The following is a 12,865-nucleotide window of genomic DNA, read 5'->3' on the forward strand; positions in this document are numbered from 1 at the left end:
TTCTAAGATCATTTTATTATAAGCATAATAATAAACTTTTAATTAACTTTTAAGAAGTCTAACCAAATCTGGTGCTTGGTAGTACATTATAAATTCAATAGTCAATAGTTATAATTGAGTATGAGTATAATAGTATTTAGTTTTAAATTACTTTCTTTAATAATTTGTTTTATCACAAAACTATTTTGATAGAATATCTAAAAATTATTTTTGAAAATACTCCACAAAACTTTTTCCTTTTTTTGACTTTTATATAGGTCAGCGTTTCTCCAACTGTGGGTCGCGAGTCAATTTTTGGGGAGTCACTAGAAGTTTTTTTAATTATACAGATTGTAAGAAACAAGCACATTCATCACATACGCCTAATTATTAATTAAGTATTATATTATATTATATTATTATTATTATAAATATATTGTTATAATTATTATTATTATTATTATTATTATTATAAAGTAATAAATAAGTAATAAAATAGAAAAAATTTGTTTTTTGAAATTATTTTTATTGATTCTGTAAATGTAAAACTATGGTCGTGATAGATTTTTGGAAGAAAATTTGGGTCACGGTCCTAAAAAGATTGAGAACCACTGATATAGGTGATTTTATTGCAATGAAAGTATTACAAATAATTTTTATGGTGTTTTCTTATTCAAATTATTGCACGTTATAAGTTTGGATGTGCGGTGCAACACTAGAAATGAAATATGTTTATTCACATACCTACACTTTACGATTGTAGAAATATTATATTATCAATACCGAAAGATTATCACCAGCCGCCTCAATCGCATACATGTAGATGGACAAATGGAAATACCAGTATATCGATTACATATGCATCTGAGGATTAAAACGTGATTAATATACATATATAAATTAACATAATGGTATTTTATAATTTTTAATAAGACGCTTTTATAATAAAAGATGTTTTTCCATGAAGAAAAAGCTAAAAATTAAGTTTTTCAATTAAATTAAAGAAACATCTAACCCAAATTTAATGATTCGAAAAACAATAATAGTTATAGTTGAAAAGTTAGTATCAATACATTTCAAGAATTGCCCAAAATAATACATCATGTAAAAATAAACATATAAAAAAAACTGCATTTATATTATTTTGGTATAGTTTTAAGGCTTAAAATATCCTTGATACTATATCTCAGACAAATGTAGAAAATATTATCATGTCATAATAAATTAAGCAATAAGTATACAATTATTATACTATAACAACTAATCAATGATTATTTTATGAATCTATTTTTTTGTAATATTCCTACATTGTAATTATAGTAGAATCGTCAAATTGTATAGATACTTTGCATAACAGTGATTTATTTAGATTATTTAAATGTGACTAACACAAAATTAGTCTGATGTAAATTTTGGTAAAAATGACACTTTATATAATTTGTGCTAATAATTTGTTACCATTAATATTAATGAAAAAATTATGTCGTATTAATGTTCTAGTAAGTAACTATGGAACATTGAAATGGCCTTTATAAAAAAAACATTTGGAACAATCAATGATTAATAATTCATATTTTCCTAATTTAAATATATGCATAATGATACATGTCATCAAAATTAGATTTAAATTGATCAAGCACACGATTTACTAGTTGAGTTTATACCTATTCTTAACTTTTATAAATTAATATTTTTTGATAATATAATATTCAGAATAACACAATTTGTTTTCAAATTTACAAAAACGTGATATGAATATGTAAATTTTGCAAATTATAATGTAAACCATTCTATTCTCTGGATTTTGAAAAATGTAATTAAATTAAAAGTACCTAAAACAAAAAATTCATTATTTGTATTACAATGAGTTTTATTACATTTATTATTTATTTATTAGCCCGGATATAATTCCAAGTCTTTCTCGTTTTTAGAATTTATAATAATTTCATATCTTCTTTTTACTATCATAATATTATTTATATTTAAATTTGTATAGTTATATATCATTTACATATTCTTTAAAGAAAAAAAATTGTATTATTTTTAATATTTAAAAAATTAATAATTAAGTAATAATACTAAACATACTAAAAAAATTTTATATTTATCACAGAAAATACATTTTTAAATATTTTTTGTTATTAATCAAAAATGTTTTTTTCTTATATAATATTTGTCCAAAAATATAACTCCATAGTTTATCTAACTTTACATTTTTATTTGACTCTTATATATTTACAAAATATTTTTAAGTTTTAAAGTGGTTCAAAAACAATCAATTGAAAACTACTAGCATATTATCCGTTGAATGATTAAAAGCTTAAAGCGTAAGATTTTCATTATTTTACGCGAAATAAGAACAAATAAAAAATACCATTATTTAAACTCCTAAATATAATTATTTAGTACTAGAAATTTTTTTTTAATAATTTAAAATATTAAAACAATACACATTGAATACTTTGATAATAATTAATATTATTATTACACCACATATGTATACATTCAAATAAAAATAAAATAAACGACCACTACTGTGGTGTTACGAAAGAAAACTGAGCATGTCTGTTTGGAGAAAACTGCGTGTAACTCGTGTGACACACAGTTGAAGTATTGTAGTAGACCTGTTGACAACATATAGTGCAGATCATTCTAGTTTCAATAGCAATGGGTGCTATTTGTAATTTGCACACGCTTATTTGGATTTTAGTCTGTGGTAAGTAAACAATTTATTTAATGTTCAATATTTATTATTTTATTATAACTCTTAAAAATAACTTTAGTGGGAATTAAGAACATCTTAAGTAAAAATAAATATTATAAATAATATTGACTATCTATATGATCAAATATTATTTTATTTAAACTAATAAGGATTTACATTAAAAAAAAAAAAAAAAAACAAATTTTTATTTAAAAGTGTTTGTATAATTTGTTTTAATATTGGTATAATAACATATATATAAATTTACACAAAATACAATGCACAAATATCTATAACCAAATTTTATAATAATTTAACATCAATACAGACGAAATATGAAATTAATTATACTTTATTAAATTATATTAATTATTTCATTTTTACTAGAATTTATAAAAATATGTAATCTATAGAGCAAAATTATTATTTTATATATTTTATACATTTTTATCAAATTAATTTAATTAATTTTTTTTACTGAACTTATTTTATCGTAATGAGCATTGTCATCATATATAAATAATAATAATATACTTTCGTATTACTTTTTCCTATGTTTTTTACACTTTCTACACAGTTTTTATAATATGGACTATATAATCGTTTGAATAATATAGTTAAAAAAGAGATTATTCTTACTACTAGTTCAAATATATATTTAAACCTAATTCAAACTCATGTTATCTTTTATTATTTGTTGACTTTTATACATGACAAACGAACAATATAATTTGATACCTACATATATATACAATATAAATATATATTTAACCAATATATATATATATATTAACCATTTTTTAATGCACCACATTATGATTTATGTATTTAATCCATTTTTTGTACGCAGGGATATTGTGAAACAAAAGAAATATATAATTTAAAAAAAAAATAAATATTTTTTATAATCTTGTTTCTTTCCTTTTGCATAAAAAGTCAAGTAATCAAAATGCTGATAATAATATTCGTATAATGTTAAATATTCTCACATTTGAAATATAATAAAGAATATTGATATTACTTTTTATTTAATAGATATTTCATATAATGTTTCTAATAATTTCAAATAAATATTGGACAAAAGGTCAACAATGACTAATGTTGAAATTATATTGATTTTATATGATGAGTATGATGAGATATGAACTTACGTTATGATGATGATGTTATTGGACATATTAATAATTTTAAAAACATTTTTATGATCTAATATAACTTTCATACCTGGAGACTTTAGGATTAAAGTAAAATTAACTACAAATCTCAAAATGACTATAACATGTTAAGAGTATTTTTATTCAATATTATTACAATTTGAAGTAAATTATATCTCAATCAAAGATGATTTATTAAAATGGAAAATACAATGGAAAATCTATATAAAGTTTTATTTTATTCGATATGTTGATGAATGTATATTCTATGATCATAGTTTAATTTTTTTTATAAAATTTAACAACCTAACACCTAAATTGCATTAAGAAAATGAGAATTCAGTATTAGTTTCGTGCAAAGAAAATAATAAAAAAATATCTTTTTTACTACAAACTGCATTGGCTAAATAATCGTAATATTTTTAATGTAGTATATGAACATTTTAACGGAAATAAATACAAATAAATCAGCTATTTTAAACCAAATTTTTCTTTAGATAACTTTTGGAGTTGACCTTTTTCTTATTTTTAATTATGTCAACTATTTCGCCACGTTAGTAATTATACTATTAATATTTTTATGTGTTTTATGTGTTTTTATGTGTTTTCTACGTGACTAGGTGTAATAATTCATGGCAGTCGCCTAAAAAGAACTGTTACCTCCAATTATATATCATCACAGGTCAGTACAACACTAATAAGATTATTACATTTTCAATTAAAACTATAACCTTGTAAACATTTTGCATATAACTTTACGCTTTAGCAAATAACTTTATATGATTGCTATACAACTTGTATGTGTAGTATGTTTTAATTAATAATAATGTCCATTCTTTTCTTTTAAGCTTTTATCATTAAATTCGTAAGGGTACATTATGATTAATTTTAAAAAAAGTATTAAATATCTCGTAAATTGGTTGTAAAGGGGTATAATGCAAACATATTAAATGACAAGGTCATAAACTCACGAATAAGTCTCTCAAAAATCTGACGTTTTATCAAACTGATAAATAATAGTTAAGGTTTAATTTTGCTAACGAGAAATTATTATGCGTAGGTAGAATGTCATTTTTTTTGTTAAATGTACTTTTATTATGCTTATAACTTTAAGCTTAATAAATTAAAAATATTTTATCTATGAAATATAGTATAATATAAGGTATTTGTTATACAAGAACCTTATGAATATATATTTTAGATGTTACTGACTATTTTAAACTATTTGTTACCAAAATAATGCAAGTAAAATTGATCAAAATTTTAAGTTTTTAAATATTAAAAAATTTAATTCAAGAAGTTGACAGCAATCCATCAAATAAAATAATACAGAACTATTGTGTATGATACTATTGTGTATGATACATAGGTACTAACTTTTTTAATAATACTAAGAAATAATTAGTTATTTAAATTAAAGTGGTACCTACAAGTTATAATTCGATGAAGCATAGTCACATAAAAAGTTTTTCTATCATAGAAAAGTTAGGCTTAAGTTTCATTTTTAAATGTTTAAATAATATTATAAAAACTGTAATAATAAATCAAAACAAAAATATTTGAAGAATTCCTTCAAATATATTCAAAAAATGTCAATAAAACCATAGGCTTAAACAGGGGGGGGTCAAGGGGGGACAATTGCCTCCCTAAAATAAATTAGTAAGGGCAGTGCCCCCTCTGGTATTTAACATAACTTGTTTTAAAATAAGTACAAAACAGCTGGTTATAATTGTTTCTTTTTATTTTCTTTTTAAATCTTAATTTTAAATTTTTGCTTATCTAGCATAATGTTAGAAAATGAATAATTTTATATAAAAATATGTAGGTAGTAAAACGGCGTTTATTCTCGGACACCCTTTTCGTTAGATATGTAATTATATTTTTGCCCTCCCTAATAAATTTCCAAGTTACGCCTATGATTAAAACTATTTTTATATGAATCATATGTTTATATGCCAAATACAGCAATACGACTTAGTACTATTAGTACGACTGTAGTAATAAAACTATTTAAAATCTACAATCTGATATAACATATTTATATTAAGATGTTTGTTTCATTAAGTTTTATAAATCTCTTTAATTAGATTTATCCAAAAGATACGTATACAGTCTACAGAGATTCAAAAGTGTATGCTAGAATTGCTGAACCTTTGCCGGATGTAAGGCTACAAAAAATTAATTTTCGATTTCAAGTAAATCAAAATCCTGAAATATTCGGTATAACAGTTGATGGCATAGTATACATCAAGAATGCAATATTTTTAAAGAAATTTAATCAATCTCAATCTACGTAAGTTTAAACAAATTACAATTAGATATTAATTGTTTACTTAAATTGATTAAGTTGAAAATTGATTGCATCATAAATTATTTAATTATTGAAAACATTAATATCCTACAAATTACATGTTTTTTATAGACTAAAAATCGTTTGTGGTGATGATCAAATAACAATAATTACTTTAAATTTTAAAAATCTACCTAATGAACAATGTAAGGAAACGTCACACTGTTCTAATATACACTTAGACATAAAATCCGAGTGTACATCATCATGTGGAATTGGGTAAGTACATATATTTGAATAATTTAATTGAAGATCTTCAATTGAAGAAAAAACTAATTTTACAAAACCGTACGAAAACAAGTTCTTGGTCAAATTAATCACTAAGGTACTATTGCAAAATTATGGTTAAAAATAAAACTTACATATTACACACTCTGCCCATTCGCTATTATTTCTAAATAAATAAATAATTGATTATTTTCCCATACTGTTATTATAATGAAACAAATCAATTATAAATTATGAATATTTTTTTACTATAACTATAACATAATTATATACAATAATGCATAACAATTATAATTAATACATTTAATAAATAAAAATAAATAATACAACTTTCAAAGGTCTATTTCTAAATGTCAGTGGCGAGAATCATCAAAACCAGATATGATTACTGTTAATTATTCAACATGCACTCCAGATACAAAAACTTGTCCAGATGGATATTGCGACAGTTTAGAAAAGATTAACTATTTGATTTGTCCACAAGACTGTACCAGTAACTATATCATTAAAATGCTTTATAAATATATAATATAATATTACTTATTATTTATAAATTACTGAGATAGATAAAGTATTCGGAACTGGCTCAAAAGGGAAAAACGGAATTTTGAGAGCTAAAGGTGTATGTACATGTGATGAAATCGGAAAGTGTACGTGTGAATCAAAGATGAACGCTGGTCGAAAAAATAAAAACAAATCTATTCCGCAAACACCAAGTATAATCATATCTCTCAAAAATATGGATAGATATCACATTAATCTTATTATATTCATTATGTGTTTTATTCAGTAAATTATGAACAAGATCCATGTGAATATTGGTGTGACAACAATGTTAATATGAGTATAATAATTGTAATCACGTTTGCATCAATTGGAATTGTTATGTATTGTTGCAGAAATAAGTAAATTTCAATTTAACTAAAATTAATAATATTCTTTGCTTTTATTAAAACAAATAATGGTTTCAGAATTTTTTGGATTTTGGGGAGCAATAAAACAAACAGAAACGTCAGAACACTAGAAGAATTGTTACCATCTCGTGATCAAAATATAATACATCAACCAAATATAATACCTAACAGGGATAACCTAATCCATAATACTGTAATATAATATAAGACAACCATTATTATTGTATACATATTATTGTAAATAATCCCACAGGACTTTGATCCTAAATGGGAATTTCCAAGAAACAGGCTTATTCTAGAAAAAGTAATTGGCGAAGGAGCATTCGGTAAAGTTTTAAAAGCTCAAGCTATGGATATTACTGGTACAAAAGGTATGCTCATGTAGAGTTAATAGTCTGAATACAATTATATGTAAAACTATACATTGGATACTATGAGAAATCAATTTATAAAAAAATAACTTATGGATGAATTTAATATATGAATTAAACCTATTATTGCAAAACATTATCGATCAGCAGTCACGTTTCTATTTCAATATGATATTCAATATTTTACGCTTATGAATTGCATTATATGAACACATTCATTATTTTTAATAAGAATACTACGTCTGCATCTACACGCCATTCTGCTATAATATTGCATTCTAAAGTTTTCCTCGTCCCTCTAATAGAGCGCAATAGAATGGGTCACATTCCAACATTATTTTATGACTCTGTGTATATATTAAAATTGTGTATATATTTTAAAATATCTTATTTTACACAATAATATTAAATTCTGTAGGCATGTCAACGGTCGCAGTAAAAACCATTAAACAAAATGCTGGCAGTACCGAAAAAGATGATTTACTATCAGAATATAATCTGTTAAAAGATGTTAATCATCCTAATGTAGTAAAACTACTCGGAGCTTGCACCACTCAAGACGGACCATTTTACCTCATTATAGAATTCGCCAAATATGGTTCACTTAAGTAAGATTATTGAAATAAAAATAAAAATTATTACAATGTATTTTTATTAGATCATATCTCCGCAAAAGTCGAATTTTAAATACCAACATTGATGGATTTGTTTCCAACACTGAACATTTTCAGCTAAATGATAGGATGACATCTTCAACTTTGCAAATTTATCCAATCAACTCAAAAGATATTTTAACATTTTCTTGGCAAATATCTAAGGGAATGACTTATCTTGCAGAACTAAAAGTAAAACATTTAAATTATATTAAATTAAATGTAAGGCGATTGTACATTAAAATATTTTATTTAGTTAGTTCATAGAGATCTTGCTGCAAGAAATATATTAGTCACTAAAGACAAAGTGTGTAAAGTATCTGATTTTGGTTTGACCAGAGACGTTTATGAAGATAACGCTTATTTAAAAAAAACTAAAGGGAGAGGTTTGTACATTTTCTTAATTTTTTTCATTTTTATGACAATACTTATTACATATAAAATAATTATACATTCTTTTGTATAATAAACGTTAACTGTAGTTCCAGTTAAATGGATGGCACCCGAATCATTATCAGATAATATATACACAAGCAAATCGGATATTTGGAGTTTTGGAATTGTACTATGGGAATTAGTTACTTTAGGAACAGATCCATATCCTGGAATAGATGCAAAAGATTTATTCAAATTATTGAATGAAGGCTACCGAATGGATAAACCAAATAATTGTTCTACTGAATTGTAAGTTTGAAATAAATTTAAACATATATAAGAAAGTAAATATAAAATGAATAATGATACAAGGATGCGAATTACCTTCGTAACCGTATAATATAACACTAATACTAATATTAAGGAAAATATTGGTTTAGGCCCTAAATTACACTTGGTCCTTTCTAAAATCCTAGTGAGGACTGCTGGTTTACGGGATCATTTAATTTTAAATTTGAACAATATATATCTTTATTATATTGAGCTAAACAAAATAAAATAGCAATTATAAAACTTATACTCGTCAAAAATATACTCGTTTCAAATAAGTGAGTGTTTTTACAGATATGATATCATGAATAGCTGTTGGGCAGAAGACCCTTACAGACGACCTAGTTTCAAATCGTTAACTACATCACTAGAAGAAATGTTAGAAAAAGGAAATGATTATTTAAAATTGGAGTTCAATCAAATAGTTAACAACATGTGTTATCTAATGAATGGTAAAATGATTATTCGCGAATTAATCTTGTATAGTACTGTGTGATATTATTTATTTATTAAATAATTTTGCATGAAAAAAATATGTATTACCATAGACAAAGAATCAGAAAATAAAAATGCAATTGAAAACACAGAGGAAGAAGTAAAATACGAAATTCCGAAGTCTCATAATGAAATAGGAATGACATATGTTACAATGAATGATTTTATATTTGATCATAAGGAAAAAACACAAATTGTGTAAAGTCATTAAATAATGTGATTTGTTACCAAGTAAAAGTTACCCAAGTACGTACTAGTCAACTAATATACGAGTATGCTTAAATATTGTAAAGGATTTTGATGTTTCATTATTTGTTATTCATTCTTTAAAAAAGTAAATAAAATAATGCTTAATTTGATTTAATAAAAAAAATTTGACCGTGAATGATAATTGTTCTTTGACATTTTTAATCAAAAACAAATTATTATTTGTATTACAATATTTTATTAATTTAGTTATATAAGTTCCTATTGTTAGATTATATAAATAATAGTTTAAAGAATAGTAGTTTATGTTATTATATAGTGTTTTCTGAATAACTTCTGTAATTATACTTATAATAAATAAGCTAACTAATGTAATAAAAGTTTATTAAGAGGACGATACACAAACGATTTTTAGTATGATAAAATATACTCACTTCCATTCCAAATAAATCACTCAAAAGTGATTTTAGGACAAAAATACCTAAAATAGAAATTAAATTAAATAATATTTTCAAGGGTATTATGGGATTAATTAATTTCCTAGAAAATGACGGTAGTTTAAAAATTCTAAAATATATTGTTCCCTTGTAACGTACATAGGAAGGCCGTAATATTCCGAACCGTATATCGCTGGAATCAAAAATTCGAAAACCGTATTCGCCTCAAACGTATAATTCCGGAACGTATTTATCCGGACCATATTTCTCCAAAACTTATTTGCCCGGACCGTAAGTAGCTGGAAAGTAAAAATTTGAAAACCATATTTGTCCGGAACGTATAATTCCGGAAAGTAAAATCCTGGGATCCAAAGTAGATAGTCAATATGTTCGAGAGTATTGTAAATTAACTATATCAAACCCTTTAAAAATCGACCGTATAAAGTCTAAGCCAGGGATGGCAAACCTTTTGAACACTGCGTGCCCAAAATTACCTGTTTTTTTTTTTTTTTTATAGAACGTGTCTGAAAAAATAATTATATTTTGTTATATTATAATTTGATTGTATAATTGAAGTATTGGTATAAAAAGGTTAGTTTAGGTACAGAATAATAATAATAATAATTATAAAAATATTGCTTTGTTAATTATTTATTTACTGAACGAAACCAGTGTCGGATCCAACGAGGGGCGGGTCGGTTAGGGTGGCCGGCTTGTCTTCTCGGGTCCGGTGGTGGTTTCGGCGCGGTAGTTCACGCTACAGTACGGGTTCACAGGTCGCGGATAGTGGTATTTATATATTCCCCCGTGGTAGGGGAAAGGAGGGAAATATTCGGAATACCCTCCCCCAGACAGCGAATCTTCGCGATAGCGGCACGGGGTGGCGGCTCCATCTACGCGTGTCCGGTGCGTAAATGCGTGGTGTGCCTAGAACTCCGGGGCTGCTCTGCGATCAAAATTTACTCCGAACCCGCCCCGGGGCTTGCCCCGAGGTTGGGGGCTGATGATTTACTAGTGTGACCGTCCCAGTAAATCGGAAGCATTCGTTCTTACGACTTCCGAGCGGTGCTGTCGCGTCTCACGTCAGTCTAGCTGTCCCCAGGGAAGTCTAGCTGTAACGGCGGCGGCACAGGGATACCTGTATTAATAAGGTAGGTGGTGGGTAGACCACCGTCATCGAAGCATGTCCGACCATTTAGATTCTTAACACGAATAGTACATTGGGAGGTGTGGTTAGCCCAGACCGGCGTGTGTCCTACGCGTCTTGTCGCCACACTAAGTTTGGCCCAGCCAAAACTGAGGTCGGACTCGATGGAGCTCAAGATTTATGCTTGATAGTGCCGGGCGAAGATCAGACGCTTGGGGTCCCCCTAGTTGGGGGGCTTTCATGGTATGGAAGTCGGCAGTCCACCGCTGATGGTCCGGACAGACGACCCAGGCTCCCCGGCATTCCGGGGGCCTGTTTCGCCTATGCCACGCGCTAATAGAAAGTGTGTGGGGAAACTCAACCTCGGCCACAAAACCCAGACCTCATGTTAATTATTTATATTATATAATATATAATAGTAAAAATTTTCGCGTGCCATGTCAGGACTCTATACACTGGCAGATTAAGACAAATGGTATTAGGAGTGCACATATTAATTCAGACCACCCATCTACATTTTAAACACTACCACTACCACCAAGGACCCTCACGGGGGGTGAGGAACCATGCGCCCCCCCGCAATTTTTTGGCCTCTATAAAAGAAAAAAATCTGGGGGGATAAGTAAACAAATAATCAGTATATTATATTTTCGGTGTCCCGACAATTGAGCGCGGCGAAAATTGGGCGCTGCGAAAATTAAGCACCGAGACAGTTGAGCGCTTTAACATAATATTATACTATACTGAGTAAAAGCTTAGTGCAGAACTGCTGTACATGAAATTACGAAATTAGAAATGAATTTGTTCGCAGTATCTGCGAATACCTATATAACCCGTCAGATAAATCCTTATGTTTGATGATAATCAGATAATGTTATCGATACGGTGTTATTGAAAGAATAAAATTCCAACGACGGTAATGCAGCAGTAAATGTAGACTCTTATCGCTGGATAACTACACATGTGAACTTTGCAAGGTATTTATTGATGTTATATTTTCACACGTGCATACTGAACACTATTCATTTAATTGTATAAAACATTTTAATTTTTTTAAATTATAATTTTGATAATAAAATGGAAATTATTAAAAGTCAAAAAGGTCGAGACCTTCTGTGCTATAACGGATATTTATATAGATTTGACAAAAACAATAGTTGGCGATGTATCAAATGCAATACGAAAAAATGTCGTGGTCGTATTAATTTGATGAATAGTCAAATTATTAAAGAAAGTGAAAAATATATCGCGCTCAATTGTCTTAGAGCTTAATTTTCGCAGCGCTCAAGTTTCGTGCGCTCAATAGTCTTCGCCCAATTGTCGTGCGCTCAATTTTCTGCGCTCAATTTTCTGCGCTCAATTGTCGTGAATCCTATATTTTCGAATGGTTATTATGTGTGATTTTTCATTTGCCCCAAAATACAAGTTGAAATTGGGGCTCACATAAATAACACAATATAGGTAAGTACACGACTAAAAATTTATGAGGAAAATGAAAATGAAACAAAATAACAATGAATT

The 12,865-nt window shown here is 27.0% G+C and overlaps 1 protein-coding gene across 1 annotated transcript; it reads left to right on the forward strand.

Annotated features, from left to right (window-relative positions):
- Positions 1–2,468: 2,468 nt before the first annotated feature.
- Positions 2,469–9,931, forward strand: LOC112692537 (proto-oncogene tyrosine-protein kinase receptor Ret-like). Its single transcript, XM_025567233.1, has 15 exons — positions 2,469–2,695; positions 4,458–4,519; positions 5,925–6,130; positions 6,260–6,406; positions 6,754–6,908; positions 6,982–7,131; positions 7,206–7,320; positions 7,387–7,522; positions 7,583–7,700; positions 8,119–8,308; positions 8,359–8,545; positions 8,610–8,739; positions 8,836–9,037; positions 9,353–9,510; positions 9,607–9,931. Exons 1-15 carry the CDS (start codon positions 2,647–2,649, stop codon positions 9,753–9,755), a joined length of 2,154 nt encoding a protein of 717 aa, XP_025423018.1. The 5' UTR covers positions 2,469–2,646; the 3' UTR covers positions 9,756–9,931.
- Positions 9,932–12,865: the final 2,934 nt, after the last annotated feature.

The sequence above is a fragment of the Sipha flava genome, unplaced genomic scaffold (genome assembly GCF_003268045.1).
Source record: "Sipha flava isolate LNK unplaced genomic scaffold, YSA_version1 74_pilon_pilon, whole genome shotgun sequence".
In the NCBI taxonomy this organism is placed as follows: domain Eukaryota; kingdom Metazoa; phylum Arthropoda; class Insecta; order Hemiptera; family Aphididae; genus Sipha; species Sipha flava.